The sequence below is a fragment of the Camponotus floridanus genome, unplaced genomic scaffold, assembly GCF_003227725.1.
Source record: "Camponotus floridanus strain SB8 unplaced genomic scaffold, Cflo_v7.5 scaffold3, whole genome shotgun sequence".
Classification (NCBI taxonomy): domain Eukaryota; kingdom Metazoa; phylum Arthropoda; class Insecta; order Hymenoptera; family Formicidae; genus Camponotus; species Camponotus floridanus.
In genome coordinates, this window is record NW_020229436.1 from 3,987,865 (window position 1) to 4,013,978 (window position 26,114).

Here is a 26,114-nt window from a genome sequence, read left to right on the forward strand (position 1 = left end):
CACAACAATTATAATTTAATTTCTATTTGCTCAATATATTTCTTGATTAAATCTTTTATCATACATTTTATTCGAAGAGCGAGATCATAATAAATTTTTCATTCTAATATTCAACAATACTCGAAATTAATTTACTATGGCTAATACACTTCTCATTATTGTTTAAAAAATCGATAACACAAAAACCTCGAAAAATTATGAGACTGGGCAGGATCAAGCTGATGAATCAATTGTTATGTATCTGAAAACGTCTTCGAAAGAGATCTTTTTCTTCTTGTGCATACAAGATGGTATCTGCGACGATTCATTACGGAGTCGGATTTTAATCTTAACATTATTCACGATCCTCAACATTATACGCCTAGATCATATCTGTATTATTTCTTCACACCGAGTTTAAATTAGAGCGCGGCATCCTTCCACACAATTTGTCTCACTAATAAAGGACGCGTGCGACGTTTCAATGGAGCTTATTAACTCGGCGTATAATTACGCCGTGGACCTTATTATCCTCTCGGTCAGGCAGCTAACGTACAGCCTGGGATTTATGCGCGAGATATCGATATGAATAATCCTGCAGACGCTGAACGCGAGGCGAATATACCGCAACGACGATGAGAAAGAGATGTATTATATTCCGATACGTCTCTCTATCTCTGTGTTGCGAATAGCTCGGGGATGTGTATTATGTGGAAATTCAGGCTACAGGCATCTCCCGGATTTATTGCGGTTCGCGGTGGCTGACAGTATACTTACATATTGTCGGTGGCATCCCAGCACGATTGCTCGGGACCGTTGGCCGTATTACCGTTCATATTTCTACGTGGATATGCATTTACGTCCCACCGATATTTCGGGTATACCCGCAATCTTTGAACGGCGCGGCGCTTTTGAAAAATTTTCGAATCGCGAAAATTAATGCCTTCGGTCGTTAATAACGGCCGATGCGACTGCTGCCACTGGGTATCGATAATGGATATTATGAAAAGAAGATGCAAACGACGCTCTCTTTCATTAATGCGATGATGCATTATCGAGGAGAATGCGCAGGGGCATGTTATTAATGTGCAGTCAATTTTGATGTAATAGATGATTGGTCATTTTCGCGTTTCAAAAGCGCGTAACAGGCATAATTATGTATTTCCGTATATTATGTCTATGTGGGTTATAAAAGAATAACATCTAAATATAACACGTAATCGATATATTTTCATTGAGATCTAATTTTTATATTTTAGTAATTATCTTAATATATAGTATTATATATCTTTCTTTGACGACAAAATTGATTATCTCTGAATAAATATATATTTAACTGCCATCTTAATTGTAAAATTATTCAGTATTGGAAGAGAAATGATAGAAAAATATTGTATTAAGTTATATTTAAATCTTAGTTTTTAATTTTAAGAATATTTTACCTCAGAGATATGTGTTTTAATTATTAAAATAACTTAGCTTAAATTATATAACATCATAAATTGTACTTTATACGTAAGAGTTATTTTATATATCAAATATTAAAATTAGAAAATTCTTTTATAAATTTGCATTAAGAGAAAATGGGTTTCACACTTTCATTCACACGAAGAATCTAAACCTGTGCAAATATTCTGGGCAACAACGGAACATTATACAGGGTGTCAATTAAGTCCCGGGACGGCTGAATATTTTCTCATGTAAGGTATTTTTGAAAAAGGTCAAGGTCATTTCTGAAGTAATTTTCAACGAGGAATTCAACGGTGACCTTCAATTTGACCTTGAGCTTGACCTTCAAGGTTATTTGAAGGTCAAAGTGTTTTTTTTAAATAGGAACCCCTATTTTTGATTGTATATTCTTATAGCTGACCTCGAGAGCTTTCCAAAACACTATAATAAAATATTTTTCCCTCAAGCATTTATCGAGTTATGATGCTTCAAATCATTTCTTAATTTTACATAAACCGTAAAATATCTTGTAAAATATTCACTTTTCGATTATTTTACCTTAATACTTTTATGTACAAAATAATGAGAGGAATCAATTGGCGTAAAGAAAACATATAGTTGTTTCGAAAAAAAATATATAATTTGCAATTAACAATTACATATTTTTTCTTAAAAATAACTATGTCTTTTCTTTACACCAATTGATTCCTCTCATTATTTTGTACATAAAAGTATTAAGGTAAAATAATCGAAAAGTGAATATTTTACAAGATATTTTACGGTTTATGTAAAATTAAGAAATGATTTGAAGCATCATAACTCGATAAATGCTTGAGGGAAAAATATTTTATTATAGTGTTTTGGAAAGCTCTCGAGGTCAGCTATAAGAATATACAATCAAAAATAGGGGTTCCTATTTAAAAAAAACACTTTGACCTTCAAATAACCTTGAAGGTCAAGCTCAAGGTCAAATTGAAGGTCACCGTTGAATTCCTCGTTGAAAATTACTTCAGAAATGACCTTGACCTTTTTCAAAAATACCTTACATGAGAAAATATTCAGCCGTCCCGGGACTTAATTGACACCCTGTATACGCTATAAGCAGCTCCTGCGAATTGTAAACTACGTTACATCCCAAAATTACACGTCACCTATATACAAGATGTTCCAGATTCCTCAAATTCCTCGCAATTTATTTGCGTTAAACGGCATTCCTCAAGAAAGCTGTCGTTTATAGAATCCCTAATTTTCTTATCTTAATTCAAATTAATTTATTAAATTAAATTATTAAATTTTGAAAGATACATAATTACTTCATTATAACTCGGAATCCACGTACAAGAATTCGTTTATTTCTTTGCAACTTGATATCAGTATCATAATTTTTTAATCAAGAGAGAAGAATAGATTGCAAATTGAATCAAGAATCTGTGTCATCGAAATTAAGCGTATTCTCGATCATCCTTTAAGAAGAACAATCTTTGATTACCAGGACTCTCCTTGAAGGGAATGAGCGACGCGAGAGTCGCGTTACGTTACTCGTGGATACGCTATACGAGGATGCAATTAGTCGGCTGGTATTAGCATCAGATCCATCTCGCAGAGTTGAGAGAGGGGAGATGGAGAAGGATGGACCGATGGGGAACGACTGGCATTAATTCACCTCTTCGCGTAGGATCCTCCGAGTCCTGGCCTGGCTTATATACACGGGGGAAACACGAGTACGGCACGTTCTGTCCCTATCGGGGTAGCGGGGGCGTTGCCTACTACTAATGTTGTTATTGAATTATTTCGAGACTTAGTTTTACGTGTGAGGGATCAAACCCCGGCTTAGTCCCCGCGGATGAAGAACCCGCCTTCTCTCTATCTCTCTCTTTCTCTCGACGGATTCCTAACTACCGTTCTCCGCCCTACAAGTTCGAGAGCTTGGAACCGAGAGCGAGTGTTCCTGGCGTTTCCTCGAGTAGATTAAGACGCGATTTGGATGCTCACCCTCGATTCTATAAGGGGTAGCGCGCGATCCATGATCCACTACACTGGATGGTCGAGGGAGATGCGAAAGAGAATAACTTGGTGACAAGTAAAACGGTGAGGCGGGATTGTTCATCTTTCATTGCATCAGATGAATTATAACTTCTAGCCAGCATTCTTTTATTTCGTATATATCTTTTCGTTGTTTATTATAATGAAAATTGCATTCTAGTAAAATGCTAAAATATATTAGATATATCTGTGATTACAAAAATATTTATAGTTATTAATTAATAATTCTCTGCAAGCTCTATTCTCTTGTTACTGCTTTTGCATGTTTTATTTAGTAATCCAACATTCATAAAAACACAATACAAATTTGATAATAGTAATAAAACTTTGTTTCTTATTATGATAGTTATAATTTTATAAGGAATTAATTTTCTCTTAGTGTGTGTGTCTCTCAGGAACAAAATAGAAATCTCGATGAAACTTGAACTTCATACTTCTCAATCGTCAACAAAAGAATAATTCAGCAGAATAATCGTATTAAAAGATATTCATTAATTTATTATATACATAAAAGAAATTGTTTTAATCTTACACATATGTGAATAATTTGAAATATCAATAGATATTGATATTGATTACGTTTTCTAAAAAGGAAATTTATATAATTAATTCGTATACATGTATATATTTTTTATTTGCCAAGTTAATAATTTTTTATGTAAAATGTATGAAATAGACTATTTATTACTATTAAAAATTTATTTTTAAAATAAAAGTGAACCTTCTTTCTCACGTGATTATGCTCCTGCTGGGAGTACCCGGATATTGTTATTAGTTTCCGGTCTCGAAAAGTCTTCATCCATTCCTCGTTTCCCTTCTTTCTCTCTCCCCCAATTTTGTTCTTTCGCCTCATGAATTTCTTCACTGCTTGTACATTTTTCAACACGCTTCGCTCTTCTCAACACTTTCTTCGCTCCTCGTTTTGATTCAGACTGCTACATGGGGGCGGCTGACTCGCTCTCCAGGGACATCAAAGAAGGGCGGGTCGACAATGTCCTAATCGTGACTCGATCTCGTGGAGAAAGTAGAGCCCTCGTAAAGATCCCGTTCACGATAGCGATATTCGATATGTCGCAGTTTCCTCCCTCTATTCACCATCTTTTCGAACTCTCACGTGTCTCGATTGTGTGATTATCGCTAATGCATTTACATCAACCAACGTTAAAATGGTTCTACTTCCTCTCTTTACACAGATTGATGTTAAATCATTATTGCTTTTGTTACATTTCCCGCTATTGGATGGTTGAAACGAAGAATTGTGATTTAACTTTCTAATTATATTTTCGATTAGAATAATATGATTCTATTAGCGAAACATTGAAGAAAATTTCGTATTAATGTGTATGCTTTATAGTTATAAATATTTAACGAATTAATCGAACGAATGCATTCCGATTCATCTTTTCGTTTGGTATATATAAATATTTAATTCACTATTCGACTGATTGCGTTCTGACTCGCTTTTTTATTCGATATATATAAATATTACACTTAAGCGTGAGTCCAAGAAGCAGATTTCGGATATTCACTGTAAGTCAGCCGCTCTTCGGGCGATCGGGACGAGATTTAAACGGTAGTGCCGCGAAATGGTGTAGAATTTTATGCAAAAAGAATGAAATCGCTATCACGTTCGGAAGTCGAGATATAAATTGGCCGTTTTTAGTCTGCGCGCGGACGGTCGAAATCGTGCACAACATCGCGCATGTTGCCTGCCTCTCTCGCGCGATATTCACTGTAACGCGACGAGTAAAATGGCAAGCCGAATGTAATCGTCCGATTAATTGATTAAATACTTATATATACCAAACGAAAAGATGAATCGGAATGCAATTGTTCGATTAATTAATTAAATATTTATATATATAAATATTAATATTTATTATAAGGGGGGACACGTTAGGCGGAATCAGCTGAAAATCGGCCGAAATGTGCAGTTCTTGCCGAGCTCTGTTTTATACGATATGTCATTAACAAATAATTCATGTTTTCGAATTGAAAAATTAATAACAATATCCGAGGAGAAAGATTTCCAATACAAGAGAACGCATAATCAAACAAAAAAGGGACATTTTTATTTTAAAAAATTAAATTATTAATAACAATAAAGCGAAATATTTTATACATTTTACATAGAAAAATATTGAATTGACAAAAAATATATGTGTATACGTACAGATTGTATATTAGTAAAAGTAAAAATTAATTTCTCTCTAATAGATTTTTTTAAATAATTATTATTTATTGATATTTATTTCATATTATTTATAGAAAGATTGAAACAAATATTTTTATGTGTATTACTCTATTCTTTTTAATGTGTGTGTGTTTTTAATAAACGTAAAAAGATTATTTCCAAATACGACATATATATCCCACTGCTCTTATTGATTGATGACTGAAGGATATAAAGCTCAAGTTTCCCTAGTTTCCATATCGATTCGTTCCTGTGGAAGATACCAAGAAGCGGACGAAAAACACATCGTAAACTTACACTAGGATCAAGGATATAATGTTCAAGACGAGTCCGGCAATATAATAAAACATTCTAGGTATAAATATATCTGCTTAAGACACGAGAGCCAGAGAGTTTGAGATATTAGAAACACGTGTCCCGGATGAGACGGCGTTTTTTTGGGGCGCGATGAACACTCGGTGCTTTGGATACATATATATATATATATATATATATTCACATATATAACTTTTAGACTATCAAAATATTAAACGGTTTCTCTTGCAATGTATGTTAATGTTGAATAACATTATTTGTTAGGATTAAAAGATTAAAGCAAACCATGTTGCAAATAAAAAGTAATAATTAATAGTCTCTAATATGTGATACGATTGCATCAAAGACACCAGAGAAAAAATCAAATAGATCAAAAGATTATATTTTCAAATTTTTTTAAAAAAATTAAAAATTAAAAATAAAATTTTTTTCTAATAAAATAAAAAAAATTGATTTTGTTTGTTCACACTTGCAACTGTATTCTTTTACTTCTATAATTTTCAGAAATTATCAGGAAACCATTACTTATATATTTATTTCTGACGACAAATGATACATTAAGATAAATTTAATTAGTATATAGATCTTATGTATACTCTCAGAGAGATCTATTTTCATTATTTGATAAATAGAAACGCGGAAGTTTCTATTTATCTCCAACTTTCTATGTCTCTCCAACCTCGATATCAATCTTTGCAAATTAATTAACTGCAAAACTTAATCGATTTTACGGTTCCAAAATAACATTTTCATTTATAAGTGCATTTTGTCGCCACTAAATATTCATTTCAGGCACGTATGCTCTAATGTACTTATCGGAGTATCGCGAGATGGGAGAGGGAACGGGAAGGGAATGGGAGAATATGATGGGGTGCTGACCGATTCACGTCACAATGAACGAAACGAAGGTGACGGCATGGCTATTAAAATGATGGGATTATGCATATCGAACATGTCATGTATAGTTATAGGCGTGGGCATTATCGGAAGAAGGCAAAAAAGGGAAAAAGAACTCACGTTTCTATTATATACGTTAAATAAAATTTTCGCGAGATCTTGTATCCTTTCTCTTTCTCTCTGATGCGCTCGCGAGATACGTTAAAAGGCATAACGGCAAATTGCGTTTCGCGATAATGATGCTCGCGATAATGATGCGCGGAAAGTTCTGTCGCACATCTCGCTGCAACGCTCGTCCGATGTTGATAACGGGCACTTGTGCTAACTTTCTCGTGATTAGCGTCTCAAGGAGTGCGGCATAATTGGTTCGAGCCGCGTAACGAAACTAGGTAACGTGTCACCCGTCGCGAAAGCAAAACTCAAGCGCAGGTACTTGCTAATTTCATTATTCGAAATTGCGTGAAATGAGTAAGGAAATGAAACTGGTTCCGCGGATGCGCTTATTTTGTGTATCCGGCACTTGTGCATCTTGAGAATTCCATGCAAGATATCCTCTGTAATAGTGGTCCAAACATATTACCTGCGCGAGCTTATTTTTTTTTCAGCGAGAAAATATAATTGATTTTTTTAGTTTTATAATTTTCATTATTAATATCTCAGAAATATATATTTTTAATTTTCCACATTGGATCATTCTGACGTTTGTACTTTTTAAGTATCATTTTTTTTAGAGACTTTTCTATAGACAAAAATTTTAAATAAAATAGGTATATTTGAAACTTTAAATGTTTTTGACTGTATAATCTAAAGTCTGATTAATTTAATGTGAAGATGACACTATGCATAAATGAAAACTTGAAATCAATTAGCGGTTTGAACATATTGAATCCATATTCTATGAATTAGGTATTGGGATATTACATAAAACGATTATGTAGTATTATACAGGCTTTGAGCTTGATAATTATTACATAGTGAATTTTGACAAAAACGGCAAATTAGAGTTCTATTATGAGGATATGGCAATCAATATTAATTATCACGTTATTGCAAATCAGTGACGTAATTAATTAATTAATTAATCGTTTTGCGATTAGATTATACCGAAAAAACTGCAATTGCAGATTGCAGTTATCCATGCTTTGTATCTTTTGATATAGTGGGTATCCGCAGATGCGCATCGATCTATTAATACTTCGACGAGACGTTCGTATCACATAAAATTACACATGCTAAATTATGTACCGGATTGTATATATGATATCAGAAATAGATTGAGAGACATTTAACAGTTGTTTTCATCGAGAAATCGAATATAGTTACAAGACAAATATTTCATCACATGCCAATAATATAACATCTATATCTATCTATTTATATGCCAATCCGATTGCAAAAGAGGATCGTGATATTATTAAAAAAATAGAACGTCGCGACCAATATATATATGTGTAGAGATTCGTAGAGTTCATGTTGGTTCGTTATTATTCGATATTTCAATTTCTTCACTTACGATTAGACATGTGCGATATGCATAATCCCATCATTTTAAAATAAAAATTTAAAATAAAAATAAAGATAGAAGATTTGAGCACCACGTAAAAGATTATAAAGATTGATTTAATAATTCGCGTGGAGAATCATTACCATAAATGCTTCGGAGAAAAGAAAAGACGTGAGGGAATAAAATGTAGTTAAGATATATCGGTTTATTCGTTGCAAATGCACTGAATCGAGCATCGAATCGAGTGATTATATGCAGCAGAATAGTCTCGTTCGATGCAGCTGCATCGACGAATTATGATGTAATACCGGTGCACCGGTTTCACGCGTCCGAAAGTAACTATGACGGATTACGCAGGCGTGAAAACGGGACAACGGTAATTGCGAGCAAAACGCTATTTCTGCAAATGAGCTCGGCAAGGAATTCGGTAATTCCCCGCCAATTAGACGCACCGTCCCAAATGTGCTAAACTGACACCGACGAAAGTTGAGAGCGTCACGCGTCGCGATGAATCGAGCGAGTCGTTTAGACGAAGAGAAGGCAAACTTTGCCGCTTCGTGAAGTGGTTCGGGTACATACATCGTTGATTTGCACAGCTCGGTTGTACTTTCTACTTGCGTGACTGACGTGCGTTTAACTCATTGCGAGAGAGGCGGGATTCGCGTTTCTATTAAAATTTCCAAAAATGTTCAAGAATTTCACTCTCTTGTTTTCAACGGCTCATTTTTTCGATTTATTTTTTTACTTTTCAAATTTATGCTATGGATTCGGAAAAATGTACGCGATTGAAATAACATGTGATAAAGAAAAAAAAAAGGAATTACGAAGAGTCGAAATGAACGGGTTAGATGTGTCCTGCCACACGCAAAGAGTTAACACCGCGGCTTTTCATCCCGACGCGACGTGGCGAAAGCCGGAGCTGATCACCGTAAAAGCACACGGAAACGCGCTTCGCAAATATTCGTCGGCAAGCTTTTTTTCACAAGCGCAATCCTCGAATTGCATTTGACATTTCCTGCGTGCGTCCGCCGAGTACACCGGGTGATCCGGAAACAAGCTCGCGAGAATTACAGGTATTGTCGTGAATACCAGGCATTTTGAGGTTTTGATAAATACTTTGCGTCGCGAAGAAGTGGGAGCCACGAATAAAGCCACAAACTTGGACATTAAACATTACGTTCTCTCGTATAAAAAGCTCGGTTTTTATTCGTTTGTGCTTAATCGGCTGTTAACTATTCGTATTATATAAATGTTTATCTTGTAAGTGGTGGCGTAAGCAGTCTCGGAACATTATAAATTTCAATCAGATACGAGTATAGTACTTTGGTTTGGCGAAACTACACCGCGCAAAATATGTAAATGACTTATATCAACTAAATTTACCCGTGAAATTGTTAAACGTTCGCTAAAAAACTCGAAAACAAACGTTTCTTTATAATTAGAATTTTTTAAATAAATTCTTAAATATTTTTTACATGATTATATATATATTGATTGGATTAAAAAATAGTATTGCGGCTAGTAAAGTAATTTAACTTGTCCTAATTTGTCCCAATTATTTTATCCAAAGTTATTCCTTAAAATTTAACTTTGTTAAAATTATTATAAGAGCAAACTCGAATTTTTCAACAAATCAGATGAAACGACTATAAATGATGTTCTATTAAGATTGTTATTTTAAGAATCGATTTTCTTGATAAATCAGATATATGGATACGTCGAGGTTGTACAAGTCGATGAAAATTATACGAAGAGCGAATTCTTTCGCGATGATATGCGCATAACGAGTACGTGTTTTTCTGTAATTTTTACGATTACGTTTTTAAACATGATTTTTAAACGTGATATTTTGCTTCAGAGGAACTATATATTTTTGCGCTGTTCACTTTTCTCGCAGAGTGCGGCACTGATGTCCCTTTTTGCTATTCTTATCTCTTGTTTCATGCCTTACTAACTTTTTACGCGGCTTGTCTGTCCCCGGTGAAACCCCGTTAAAATATCACGTTGAAAATAACTCGCTCTCGAATTCACATTTCTCGCTGCGCTGCGCGGCTGATTTCGCCGGAATATGCATGAGACGGAGGCGTCAGGGGTAAAATGGAAAAAAAAGCGCGATGATGCAATGAAAAATTTGGCGACTCGTAAAATATTTTTCTTTTTTTTTTTTATTGAGTCGGCGATATGTTAGTTTCAATTGGAATTGCAAGTTCTTAAAAATTTCGTTACGTGAGCATTCTTTGCTATATAACCGTGTAACAAAAATGTCACGCAAAATTGTCAACTAATTTATTATATCGTATTCGCAATAATATACGATAACGGGTATGGGAAAGTCTTGCGATTATTTGCCATCGAGATTGTTTGCATCTGCCTGAAGAAATTCGTTTCGAAACGCGCTTGAATAAGTTGCACCCGTTATATGAACGCGCGATTTTTGCATGCAAACAACCACGCTTTATTACCAATCGAACTAGCGATTTATCGAAAGAAAAAGAGAACTCGTTGTTTACTTTCAACGCGACTCTTTAATGCACTAGCGTGATTACAATTAATGCAACTAGATTGCATATACACACATCTCGGATATTGGTTTTTACAATGACCACCACGATTATATATATTGCAAAATATTGACTAAGTTGAAAAATAACAAAAAATTTACAATTTTCTAGAAAAATTATGAATACATCAAAATTAATATATATTTTAAAATTAATATTATTATTAAAACATAATTATTTAAAGTTAACATTTTAATAGAAATTGTTAAAATAAATGTTATTAGGAATTTAATGAAGTAAACCTAAAATAGAGATTGACATGTGACTGGCATAGATTTATTATTTAATGTAAGAGACACTTTCTCACTTTTAATTTGTACAGCTATTATTTATTCAACGAATTTAAGTAGAAAAATTATGTCATTTTACTGTGATATGATTTTATAATTTTATAATTTATAAAATTATAGAAGATGCTTATAATTATTATATATAATCTGTTTGGCCTTATTTGTTATTTGTGTAATCTATTTATTCTCGAAATGTTTTGTCATATATCCATGTTTATGGAATAATTTCTTTAGCAAATGGATTATAATGAAATAAATCGTTAATATAGAAAAATCCAATGTTTATGTGTGCGGCAAAAAAATGAAATGTCGCGCGTAACGTGACAACCATAATATAAATGCAATATTCATTTTTATGCGCGACTGTAAAAGAGAATTATAATAGGAATAATAAAGGCAAGGGAGATTAAAGTGGGTTAATCCGTTACGAAATCGGTTCCATGCGTCACGAAATTGGCACCCGATACAAGTACACAGGCTCGTAAACATTTGCTCGTCGACAGCCATGTGATTCTTTACTGCAAATGGCGCACGGGATTTATAGGAAGAAACGTCGAATCGTTGTTCACATTTAACGATTACAATCCGTGCGACCCGAGTGCATATAAACTATCGATTTTTCCACGATCTCTGGTTACTATCACATAACGGCTGAACCGTTTCTTTTTTTTCTTTTTCGTTTTTACTTCTCGTATATCTCCAATTTTGCTGGAAGTTGTGAAATGCCGTCTGAGAAAATATAGTATACCATTCATTAAATAAAAATTACTGCACGTGTTTATTTGAATTTTCAGATAGAGAGAGAGAGAGAGGAGAGAGAGAGAGATTTTATATCAAATTATATTACTGAAAAAACATTTTTACATTATATTGCAAATTTCATGTACAATAAATCTTACGAATTATGCGTTAATTTTTTAATTTAAATGTTGTAATAATTAAATAATTTTTAACTAGATGTAATTAATATACAATTAAATTTATTTTTATCAAAGAACCGTACATCTTGAAAAATTTTCATGATTTTAACGTTAAATTATCAATAAAGATAAACTTAATATTAATATCCTGATAATATAAAATGTCATTTTATGCTGTATTTGTAAATTCTATTTATTTTCTTTTTTTTATGCATTTCATAATGTAATATTAAATTTACTTCATCACAGTCTCTTCAAATTCAGAATTCAAGAGCGAGACTTTATTCCTCGTTCTGGCGCGCATTCTGTCTTTTGCCAGAAAAAAATAACAGAACGGAAATATTCTTTGTCTATAAGAAGATAAATCTTGCCGTCGAAGCGGAATTGTATCGCGAAGAGACGAATTTAATAAAAATCAGTTCTATCGCGCCAACATTGTGTTCTCGCGAAAAAGGAATTCTCTCTTTTTCTCTCTCTCTCTCTCTCTCGAATATACGAGTAGCAAATCTAATCTTGGAAGCACCGCAGGACTCCCTCGCGAATCGAGCGGGCAGATTATTTTAGTCGACGTCACGAAAACGTCGGGGCTTCGTTCTGTCCGTTAAAACGCTAAGCAAAACGTATACCTTCTTCCTGGTAAAGTACGTATGCGGCGTCCGTTTGCACGGACTACCGTTTCGCCTCCATCTCCGTTTCGTTTGCTGGCCCGGACGAGCGAAGAGAAAGAGCTGTCTCTCGTTTCATGGCCAAGCTCTCCGCTTTCAGCGAGTTTAGGAGAAAAGTATCTAATGCGAGCCGACCCGCGAAGTGCCCGGCGTTTCTTCGAGTTTCTTGATTACGGTCTCGACCGTCGTCTTCTTGTTACGGCTGACGTGGCCTGACGCGAATTTTTATGCCAGGCTCTTAGGCTCTTAGGAATAGTGCAAAACTGTCCATGTTCTTTTCTTGGGAACAACGATATACGTGTAATGCCAGATAGGGTTATTTTGGCTTTACAAATGTAACTGTGCATCGTAATAAAAAAAGAAATTTTCCTCGTAGCAGACATTTTAACATTTAGCTTATATAAATTTTACACACACTATGTATACTATTTTTTAGTATATTTCTTTTCAAATTTAAATGTTTTAAAATACCTTTTTTATAATATGAATAAAATAATAATATAAAACTTGTTCAATTTATATATTTATATATATAATTTAAATATAAATTTATTTAAATATTTGTTTGAAAAATTCAATTCACGGTGACAATGACTCACATGAAATGATAATAATAAATTAAATTCGTTGATGCATATTTTGTGATTAATCGAACGTTGTTATTACAATTACAACGGAATGAAGAACAAAATATTACATACTATGATAAAGATTTTACGCTAACATAAGGATTTATTATTATAATAAATGAAAAAAAAATTTTTTTAATGTGCAATTATATGATTTATACGGATTATTTCAATAATTCTTTGATTTTGTCGAATCAAAGAATTATTACACTAAAACTACGATAAAACTACGACAGTTACGCCACTGAAAGCAATACGAGACGAGCGGGGAGACTCCGCTATCATCCCCGTAGCGACGCACGCGTGTAACGAGGCGTGCGTTGTAATTGCGGAACCGCGGACACCCGCGTCAGCAAAGCCCGATGGCGCTTGATTGCCTTCGTTGGTCCGGTCGCTCGTGTCCGGGAACAAAGCAGATGGGTATCCTTAACAGTTATTGGCCGGCACAGATAGAGGAAAAGAGAAAGAAAAAGAGAAAGAGAGAGAGAAAGAGACATCTAGGTGCGGAACGATTTATCGGAGGTTACACGCATCTGGGGCGGAATTGTGTCGCACGGGAAGCGAGAAGAAGAACGAGCACGGGGGTGGCACGGACGGATGACCAGCGTACCGTTGCTTTCAATTAGATAATTGAAACGAGGGAGAGTCGAGCGAGATGCTTGTTCTCGCGGTGCTGTGCGGTCTGCCAACATTTTACAAAAGCCGCACAAGGGAACGGTCCAAAGAGGAGGGTCGGCCTCGAACATTTGCGCACTTTGACATGAGACTGAAATTCGCATTCTCCTTTTTTTTTAGAGATTTTTTTCGATATCGATATTTCCCGAATTGAAAGTGTAGGTAAACTCGAAAAAAGTTTACGACAAAACGGCAAAGAAATTATAGAGATGTTTTTAATATTGAAATAATATTAAAATAATATTAAAATCATTATAATATTATAATATAATATATATTATAATATATATAAAATATATATTATAATATATATATAATATATATTAAAAGAATCTCTACCTAAAATAAAATTCTTAATTAATCTCTTTCTCATATAATTAATTTAGAGATATTCTGTACATCTCTAGTCTGTTATATCGTCTCGTATAAATAGGGGTAAAATAATAATGCTTGCATATTTAGAACAAAATAAATTTGAATGAATAAATATTACATAATTTTGTTAGAAATTGTTTATACGAAATTAAATTGATACTGTTAATAATTTAATATTTTTCATCTCTTGATGAGAGAAGTTATATTTTATGTTAGTATACAATGTTCATAATTTAATGAATTAAAAAGCACACAATTATTCAGAAGATAATTCAAAAATTTGTTTTACATTTCAATCAGATTTTGTTGCAAGCCATATCACACTCTACGGAATATTTTGGGATTTTTCTCATTCAGAATCAATGAGAATCAGAAAATATTATAAAGACACATTTTTATCGTCTAACTGTGATGTAATATCTTGGTCGACACGCCTGCACTTTTCATAATTAAACCGCGGAAATCGTACATCGTGTATCTTTCAATGATGCTTCAATATCCGTCGCAACATTTCCGCAATAATGTTCAGTAGCAGTCAGATGAAAAACTTACCACAATTGCGGTAATACACATGAAACGAAAGTCGCATACGATGCCTGCGAGCGAAGGTCGGATTTTCATCGGAGCAATCCGATGACAAAAGGAAAGTCTCGCCGGATTGTCTCTCATTATTTCCTCGCAGAGTATCTAGAACGTTGGGTCAAGGGTTGCGCCAGCCCGAGGTGATGGCGGAATTAGGGTTGCACATGCCAGTTCTTGTCGGAGATAGCGTCGTCGATGAGAGAGGGATCAACGGTGCGGGAGAAGGAAGAGAGATGCAAGAATCTGATCTGTGATCAGCTGAAAGAGAGAAGGGGGAAAAGCGCTCGCCCTCGTTTGGCTCCCTTCGCATAGCCCTTCCGGATATTAAATATTAATCCCGCGAAATTACTAGAGCGTCGGCAATCTTACGTTACTGCGCCGTTTCTCTTTCGTTGCCCGTAATCTAGAGCTCGACGATTCTGTCATCGAAACGCGCCTTGTATAGGATATGTGCCATCGTTTCCGCTACGACAAAATTCAATCTTGACAGACGAAAAATGAATTGCGAAATATCTCTAGGTATATCTTTCGGTGAATTATCTCTTTTGTTGCATCTTTTACAAATGTTTCGTAATTTCTGTTAGGAATATTTAGAGCGGAAATAACGTTACTCACAAATTATGCTGATTTACTGTACCGTGATCCAAGATAATTAATCATTTTCTCAAATAAATATGTCGTTATAATATAATAATTTCTCTTAATTAAATTGCTAATGTAATTTTGATGGATTTCTCGGTTACCTCGTTTCGTGCCAAATATCAGTAGCAATAAGCGCGAGTACAATACATTCACGTCGCAATCCATATACAGAATATTATCTCAAGTCAACGAACGATATCGTTATGTCATCATCGCGCTAACGTCTCTACGCGTTCAGAATCGGCGAGTGTTCTCGTGAATTTCAATCTTCGTTCCGTGTCACATCCTCCGCACGCGTTAAAATAACAAAATAAAATTACTTCGAGAGAATAATAATTTCTGTCCTCTCTCTCTCTCTTTCTCTTTGTTCGATTCAATCCAAACAGTGCAGCTTGCGCTCTCGTTTCCGAGAGATTATTCGCGAAAGAAACTTTCTGCGCTTCCTACGCGTTCTCCCTCCATCCTGTCGCGATGGATAGGATTTACGTAACACAAAGCTATGTAACATTCAACCGATTGTCAGATTCCTCAGCAGTCTGTCTCTAATTGGTTCCCGCCGATGGAAGCCTCGCGCGACTCTCGACGCACACATGCTCGCGGAATTTATCCACCCTTATTATTATCCTGCGCCACGCGGTCGGCTATTATTGCGGCGCGAGGAGATACGCGCCAATGAGAATCCCCGGAGATGATGGGGAGGGATATGGTCCACGTAGCGAAGCACAGGGAATAATCGCCCGCGGGAGAAGAGGCTGCGCGAAGGCGCGCAAGCGAGCGCGCGCACGTTGATTGTCTGCGCTCGCATAATCGTTGTATGCGCAAATGGAATATTATTGCACGCGGAAGAGGGAACGGGGGACCGGATATGCGAACGTGCGTGCGTACGCTGGCTTAGAACTGAACAGCCTTACGTTGCGGTAAACTCAGAGACGGAAACTTCATTTCGAGTTAATACGGAATCGAGTTAGCGAGAGATTGTAGCTTGTCAACTGTGCGGCCTGAATAATCCAAGTTTTCTGCTAAATGAAAATATTGTTTTCAGCACCGCAGGCGCTTTGGAAATATTATTATTAAAAGAAATAATATTTGTGTGATAAAAGTGTTGAGATAAAAAGTGTAAGAAGTTTGTGATTTTAAAAAATTATAAAAAAAAATGGCGATTACATGTATACTGTCTTCATTTTCATTTCATATTCTTTAATAGAATATATTTTTATATTTAATATAACATGTTTTTATTTTTTAATTACATGAAATATATTTTATATATTTTTTATAATTAAAATAATCAATATAAGATACGCCAGTTGCATAACTATTATTAAAGCGATCGATCACTTGAAAGTAATATTAGATTAGATAGAAACAGATAGAAGTGTCCAATCGCTAAAAATGGATTCAAAGTTTATCATTTAATAAATATTTTTGTCGCTAATGTTACAATATAAATTAGCCCAGCAGATATGATTCATCTCCTTTCATTAAGTATTAACATTTATTAACACGAGACTTATTAACATTTATAATTTATGACTAATTAAACAGGAAATGTCTCTCTTTCTGATTAAATATTTTTGTATTGGATAATTATATCACTTAGTGCACTATAATTAATTTTTTCTCGTGACTGAAAAAAAATCTGCTTAAATTAACTGTATTGGAAAGAGACTTTGGCGTCGGATGATACTTTATAGTCTGCGTTTTAAATAGATTTATGTATTATTAAAAAAGAAATTTCAAATAAGATTGTAAATAGTAAAATTTCACATTTGTTCATTTAAAAAAATTAACAATAAATATTATAAATAAACAATTAAAACTTTATCTAAAATAAATTTATGTATATAATTGTATATCATTCTAGACCTAGATATATATATGTATTATTTAAAATAACTGTAATATATGTACATATATGTATATCTCATGAAATGAACATATATGTCGCGTCGTAAAAGTACCTCAGCGATATTTTTTTTAAATTTGCAATTTTCAACTCACATGCTAATCCATACTGTTGGCTATTTAAGAGATAATATATTTTCCGCGTAAATCCATACGCCGAGATTAAATCCAAACGTTGCCTTTCAAAAACAAAGAATCTCTTTCTGTATCATGATTAAACGAACGTATCGATTCATCTTTGCGATAATACTAATGAATGTAAAACAGAAAAAACGTGTTTGACTTACGGAAGAATTTTGTTTTGCCTTGGATATGTTCCTTCGAGATTTTACATATAAATTGCGTTATTAATATGAACATTAATGAACGCCTTTGATACTTTCGAGTATATAAACCGATACGTGATATGGAAACGAGGAACGCAAAAAAGTATACCAAGGAAGGTAAAAAATATTCAAGCCTGCAGACTTTATATTTATTTATCTTTATATCTATTTATATATAAACTAATAAAGATTGAGTGTGAAGCATCGTTTAGAATACGAAAAATATATGATGTAATCAAGCTAATTAATTAATTTCAGTTTATATTATATTATATTCTTATCTTAACTTAATCTCATTAAATATAAAATAGAAATTTCAGAGAATCTGTGACTTACAATATTTAATTTTAATGAGACATGATTTGATCAACTTGGGAACGTTCCTTTTAAATGAGATAATATATCTTTTTTAAATAAGATAACATAAAAAACCGATTATACATAATTAAAGCGTGAAATTTTCAGCGCTATTTCCATACAAGTTAATTAATTTTCTAGTAGTCTCAATGATTATCTGGTTAGTCTACTCGAGAATAATGTTTCGTATTTACCTGTGTCCTGTTTGTGTTGGCGCAACATCGCGATGTCAGTCGTTGCAAACGGCAAGCAACAATTTCCATCCTTCGAGTTCAATAACTCGTTATCGGCTAGCTGCGAATGGAAATAATTCCGCTCCGAAATCGTCGTCGTGCGTAAAAGAGAAAGAGAAACAGAGAAAGTGAGATCCGTTCTATTTTTTTCCCGAGCTTCGACAAGAAAATCGAGTTTCGCGAAATCGAGTGCTTACAAATTCAGACCTTAACGAACGAAAACTGTCAACAGCAGTCTGCGTTGAAATTATTTTTTCTTCGTGATTTGTTCACCGATAGACAAATGGACTCTCTCGGATTATTGCATATTATATTTTCCGACTGTTATTTTGCTTTCTCTTATCTGATATCTTTTTTACTTCTTCCTTAATAATCCTATTATTAGAAGCTTGAGGCTTTTTTATTCGTAATCGCGGTTGAAAGAGTTTTGAGCGTGTGTAATCGATATTTTTTTAATGAAAAATTTGCGACATCTCTTAAGACCACCAATCAGATCAATTTCATCTGATAATTTTACTTTTTTTTTATACATGATATAAAATACCGATACGCGTGATTATATTTTCACGTTTAAAATTTAATCAAAATATTATTTTACAAACTTTTTGTTAAGAAAATCTAATCGATTGAATTATAATATAATTAATATTAATATCAATTTCATTAAAAGGTTGATTTACAGAAGAATAATTAAAATTTAGAGAGTTGTTGATAAATGCGTATTCGCGACCAGCATATTACTGCAATTTAATTCTTTTGAAAGATATGCGTATATGCAATTCAATACATCGGCAAAGAGTTGTGTATCAACTGCAGGACCGCAAAAACGCGGCGATTAATTTTGCTCGCAATTTATCTTGGCGAGGCTCGAACCTCTGTTCAGCTTCCGTGCCGTACTCTTTACAGATCGTTAGCATATCTTCCTTCGCTCAAGGACGGAATATCAAAGTTATACCGGCTCGCCGCCACCACCACCCGGCGAGATAGCCGCCCTTTTCTTTCCTCCCTCTTCGCGCGCGAGCTACCGTAAATTGTGTTCCTACGGCAATTCAGTCGTGAATCTTCCAGTCGAACGGGCCGCTGCCGTTTCCAATTACAGGATGGGCTTTGATTCGTTGAGGCTGCCAGATATAACCGGGGAATCAGGATCAATATTGAGATTCTTTTGAGACGCGGACACGGCACTCTGAGAGAAATTTTGGTGGCGAACCGGGCGAACCTTATGGTCGCAAAGCGACGGATCTGGAAGGAAGATTGCATCCCGTATCTAATAACTCAAGAAAAACAGTATATGGATGCAAGCTTGTCTTGCGAATGTCTGAAACACGTATGTGACTCGCAGCTATACAAAAGCAAAGGCACACGCATTCGCGAACGTTTCGAGCAAGTCTGACAAGTCGAGAACCAATCGTCAGAATTAAAGTCTGGAAATAAGTTTACAGCTACACATTCGCGCAGCGGTGAACTTTCACAAGATTTCCACGAGCTGATTCCAGCTGATTGGAAATTAAATCAAAACTTGAATTTAATTTATCTAGAAAACGTGCTTAATTTGTATAAAAAAACTTTGAAAAAATATTTTTTCTACACATCTAATAATTATCAATTTTAATTGCGACACAGCCGCAAGCTATATCTTCAAATATTAAACTAATTATAAGAAAAAAAAGTAGACAAGAAATCGAGAACCTGAAAATTATGCTTAGAATGTATAATTAATAATTAATAGAAAACATACACACACACACACTTATTCTGATTTGAATAAAATAATATATTATTTCACATTTCTTGCTATGTATAAAAAAAGATTACTTCCTTGAAAAATTAAATTAAAAATTATTTTATGATATTTTATATTTTGCATAAATATAAGTGTGTTATAGACATTTTTATATTTTCTTAATATATTAACATAATATATTAATCTCCTAAAAAATATACTATTATATGATTAATATGATATATTAATCTTAAAAATCGTAAATTAAGTGTCGCTCTTGAATCGAGGCGATTTCGAGAAGTATGCCTGCGGGCAGTGGCTTGATGGGTCGCTGATGATGCCTATCTGCATCATTGAGCGACGAAGCCTATATCGGCCATAGAGGCAACCGAGGCTACCAGAGATGAAGCTTATCAGCGTGATGCCGATGACCACCATGCTAAGACGCTTAACAATGAAGAGCGTACGATTGAGTGCATACGATATTGCATGACATTGTCCCAGGCTTCTTCCACGTACCGTTTTTAACCCATGAGTCCAGCCACACATCTCCAATTACCGTCGTCCTCTTTCAGATTGTAGTCTAGAATGAATATAAAACCTGCGACAGAAACTTTGGCGAGACACAAGGAACGAGCGACTATCACGAAAATTCTCGGAGTTCATCGTCCAAGGACCGATAGACAGGGACAAACAAAGAAGTGGCTTTCATATTTTAAGAGTGTTTCTAGGAGAATCAATTTCTCATTCCGACGTGCGCGAAAGTATTAACTAGTTGGTATTTCGATAAAAAGATAGAACTTTTAGAAATATCGCAATTTTGCTCCTCGTCTCTCGATTAGGTTCGTTCGGCGAATGTTTACGAGAAACTCCAGGTGAATTTCCGCTCGCCGATGGATCGTGATTTTCTCAAATAGGACTCGTTGATCGAACCAAATGGAACGACCTGTTATTTTTCGCGCTCGTGTGTCTTCGCTGATTCGACTGAAATTCGGTCATCGCTGTCGATGTATCTTATGTAACTTTTGCACGACATTACAATGTGTTCTGCAACGTGTTTCTAAACAGGATTGTAGTGGATATATCGAGTTATCCAGTTAGAATCGAACGGAATATGGAAATACGGAAACCGCATATATCGTATAATCGACTGCAATCGCGGTTGTGCGTCGTTAATCATCATTAATAGTAAGGGGATTTATCCAGAGTTATTTAGTCGAAATATTGAAATAATAATGACAACATTGAAATTGAATGCGGGATAGATGTATCGCGCGAATTGAAATCGTGACGTGCCGTTAATTAATGTCGATGTAATAATAATGTGTGTCTGCAAAGCTCATTTTGGCATAGATTAGTACAGGATGGCTAGATGGGTTATTATTTAAGTAAATGTATTTAGATGTTCGCTTAAAAGTGAGATTAATTAATTTTCATCGATAACATGTGTACCAAAATTGTTAAATTGCATAAACAATCTATGTGCAATAATATCGTGATTTTTATCCATATTTAATACTAACAAAAATATTTTAATATAATATTTTTATGCAGAATTTTGAACCATTTTTTTAGAAAAAATTTACATCAATTTAAAATAAAATTTGGACAAGAAATTAGTTATTTTTTGATAAATTACGTAAAATTTTTTCAAACTTTGTATGCATGTTCTTCATAAAATTTTATGTAAATACATGTATATGTATGTAAAATAAGAAAATTTTAAAAATTCTCTATTTTTTATTTTACTTTATATCAAATAATTATTTAATTTCTCTTTTTATTAAGAATCTATAAATTATTTTGCTTCTTATTCCAGTCATATCTTCTGCACTGCGAAATTATTCTCTATTAAAATACATGTATGTCCTGACAATCATAATACTATTAAAACAGAAAATGACGTGCCTCTGGACTGCAATCGGGTATGTCATTAATTAATATTGATGTAATAGTGATCTACGTGCGGTTCGTTTGGTAATACACATATACACACGCATATAAACGCAACACATACATATATATATACAGCATGGCAATTAGACTGACTTTGTTACATTACTATACACGTAATGCGACTCTATGCCGTCGTACTTACTCAGGATGACTAATCTGCACTCAGAGTAGCTGCTGTTGGTGGTATATCGATGGCTTATGTCATTGTAAATTCCATATCCGTCGGGGCGAATCCACCGGCAGTAATGAACTGTTCTGTCCAGCATACGCGGAAGGATGTGGCAAGACAGAACTGGATCGTTTCGTGCGCTGACGGCTATTTCCGTCTGCTCGGCCATGAGGTAGGTTTCTGAAAAGCCGTTTATACCGTGCGTCTCATTGGAAGGAAATGTCTAATGACGTGTCGTCGACATGTAATATCGTTTCTCTCTCAAGTCGGAAGTGTAGAATGAATAAAGGAAATTGTAACATTTTCATCAATTTTTATCTTAGCGTAAATTATATTTGTCTATTCTTATGTGACATGCAAATTCAAATTGCAATTTCAAATTCGTTACAGATCAAAATCGTACATCAGAGGAAATATTAAAATTTAGAAAATTTTCAATATATTTTTAAGTCGTGAAAAAAATGCATATGCAATTACGCGCAATATTATTTTTTCTGTCGTCTCATAGACATACGATATGTATTTCTAAATGAAATATTCCTAAATCGATACTGTTTATCTTAATTTAAATATAAATAAAATTTAATATATCCAATAATACGCGAGAGCATTGTTATATTTTTTGTGTTAGTGAAAAAACAGATAAAATAATATTTATTCTTTCGATATATACCGATATATACTTTTATTTACATAATATTTGTTCGATAAGATAAAAATAAAATATGTGCATGCCATCTATTAAAATCATTAAAAACCTTAATAATCGTATTAATTTTTATTTCTCATTTCTGTCATTAATTTTGTGTTTTCATTTGTAAAGCACATAATTAATGACAGAAACCTTTCTGCTGTAAAACCTCTCTTGGTTGCAAACATAAAAGGCGCAAGTAAAATTCTCCAAATGCATTGTAGCGAGATTCATAATGCATAATGCATGTTTACGAATAGTAAAATGTGTAGCATAAATGTGTACGTTATTCACACAACTTTGTGGTTAGTTGTTCGCTACGATAACTATACACATACACATAAAGGTAGATATTAGACATTTTTAAGTAACCATTGCATTAAGTAGATCCTGTCAAGTGTTGAGCGTTTGCAAGCCATCTCGGCAAATAACTTAGTTATCTCTTCATCTCGAGATTACTTGGTTAATTAGTTTCGCGATTATACGTTGGCTTATGAAAGAAACATTATTAAACTCACTACTTGTAACGATGTTGACAATATATTCCAGATATGTTTACTCTAGATATCTTTTTTCAGTTTGAATTAATTTCTTATATATATATATATATATATAATATATATATATATATATATATATACAGGGTGAGTTTTAATGCTTGTGTCAATCTTTTTATCATGCGGGAGATTATCGACTGCATAATAAATTGATCAGTACATAAATGTCAATTATTTGAATCGACCGTATCGAAGGCCCGAATATAATATGTATAATAGTAATAATAATAATAATAATAAATATGTAGCTTTAATAATAATAATAATAATATTAAATCCATACTACATAATTTCAGCTATTAATTTGCTTTAATTGTACACATTATATTCGGACCTTAGATACGATCGGTCCAAATAATTGACATTTATGTACCGATCAATTTATTATGCAGTAATCTCCTGCATGATAAAAAGATTGACACAAGCATTAAAACTCACCCTGTATATATATATATATATATATATAGACAATTTTATATTGTTAAACATTATATTGTGATTGTATTTAAAAAAAATTAATAATTTTCTTATTCATAAAAGTTGAGAGTAGTTAAAAACATTTTTATATAAGTTAAAAGTTAAGATAATTCAAAAATTTTTTTTACGTAAAAAAATAAAATAAAAAAAATTTCTTAAACAATATGAGCATTTTCCAACCTGTTACCGCGACTGATACTGTCGCGACATGCTCGCCACCATTAGCTATCCTCATCAAACAACTCCAAAGTCCATCATCGGAATGCATAGTTGCTGAAATGTTTGCGTCGCATTCGCCGAATGACAGCCCTTTGCCTTGATAATATAGAATAATCGACGACTTGACTTCCGTGACGGAATAAAAAATTCCATTCGGGCTTCGTAGCTAGCAATATTCCAGAGCAAAGTCAACAACACATTTTATCTAATAAAAAATATATTATATAACTTATATATTATATAACTTTTCTCTGGATACTCTGTGTATTTATTTATATTATAATCAAACTTTTATAATACAGAGATTATTATGAATATACGCTAGTAAAAGTAAATTTCATATATAAAGCAAAATCTCTATTTTCTCTAATTTTGCTTGCGATTATTAAACAAAACAATAGACTTTCTTGACTTCTGTATAAATTTTCTCTGGATACTCTGTATATCTATTTGTATTATAATCAAACTTTTATAATACAGAGATTAAAACAGATATTAAATAGATATCAAAATACAGAGATTATTATGAATATACGCTAGTATAAGTAAATTTCATATATAATGCAAAATCTTTATTTTTTCTAATTTTGCTTGTAATTATTAAACAAAACAATAGGCTTTCTTGACTTCTGTTGCACGCGTTCATTTCGTATTATTATATCGTATTTTGTCGTGAATTTACCGTAAACGGGTCGCCGCGCTTTACGTATACATTGTTCGTTCTGATTTTAACCACTTCATCTTTAGCGCTGTTGTTTCTGCATAAGTCGGGATAATCAACGCGAAGCATGGTTCCATACGAGGGTGAACTGTAGATTGTTCTAAGATCGCATCGCCAAGCGCCATAATCGATGTCCTCGAATTTCATGATTGTTAGTGCACATTTCAAAACGTTGTAAATGTGTTCAGTAAAAAAACGGACGTAGCCTGTTTTGCAATTATCCGTGTTTTATCATAATATCATGGAGCTTTTTAATCTATCTCATTTGACACACTTCCCCTTCTTTGAAATTAAATTTATATAAGCTTTATATACTATCAAAACAACCGAATGCATCATTGTGTTATTAATTATAATTAATACTGTGTGAATAACCTTTCAGTACTTGAAGACGTTATGTAGAGTATCGTTCCATCAGGTCTAATAAAGCTGCATGATTTCGGAGGTATGTTCTTTATCTCTAATTGACAGAATAATCTGGTACCATTCTTGGTACGAGTGACATTAGCATTCAAAATTATTGGCTCTAAAAGGATGACATTTATGTTAACAGAATTGAAATGATTACCTTGTTATTATTACCTTGGTTCTTTTCTCAACACGTACTTGAAAGTTTAACAATTTAAAGAAGCAAATATATATTAAATATATTAAAGGAGCAAACATCTATGTATATAAATTAATACGGTAAAATTTTTAATTACCTTTTTGACTTATTTAAATTCAATTTAAATTATTTTTAGTATTAAATAAACATTGTTATGTTTAATAATTAATTTTTCATTTTGTAAAAATATATATAGATTTTTCGAATTATACAAAGAAAATGTAAAATATAAAAATATTTATAAAAAATTTCAAAACATACATTAGTTTACGATTTAAAATCCGTTTATATCGAAAATAGAAATTCTATCATATTTATGGAGAAATCTTACCAAAGGTCTCTATTCTAAATTTTTGTTCGATAGACTCCAGCATTTCATCTGTATTGTAACGAGCGGAGCCATATACCTTCATGTTGAACGGTAGCGACTTTTACTTCATAATAACATTTATT

The 26,114-nt window shown here is 33.4% G+C and overlaps 1 protein-coding gene across 5 annotated transcripts in view; it reads right to left on the reverse strand.

The window, feature by feature from the left end:
* Window positions 1–26,114, reverse strand: part of LOC105250160 — a 119,567-nt gene that overhangs the window by 783 nt on the left and 92,670 nt on the right. For 2 of the 5 annotated variants that reach the window (XM_020027213.2, XM_025409997.1), the window contains 2 exons: window positions 22,363–22,569; window positions 19,264–19,783 (listed from right to left, as the gene is read on the reverse strand). In XM_020027213.2, the coding sequence (XP_019882772.1) occupies window positions 19,635–19,783; window positions 22,363–22,569 (356 nt within the window). In that variant the 3' untranslated portion in view covers window positions 19,264–19,634. Of the gene's footprint in view, window positions 1–19,263; window positions 19,784–20,531; window positions 20,848–22,362; window positions 22,570–24,294; window positions 24,460–26,114 lie in introns of those variants that run through there. The other 3 variants (XM_020027212.1, XM_020027214.1, XM_025409996.1) reach the window with 3 other exon arrangements.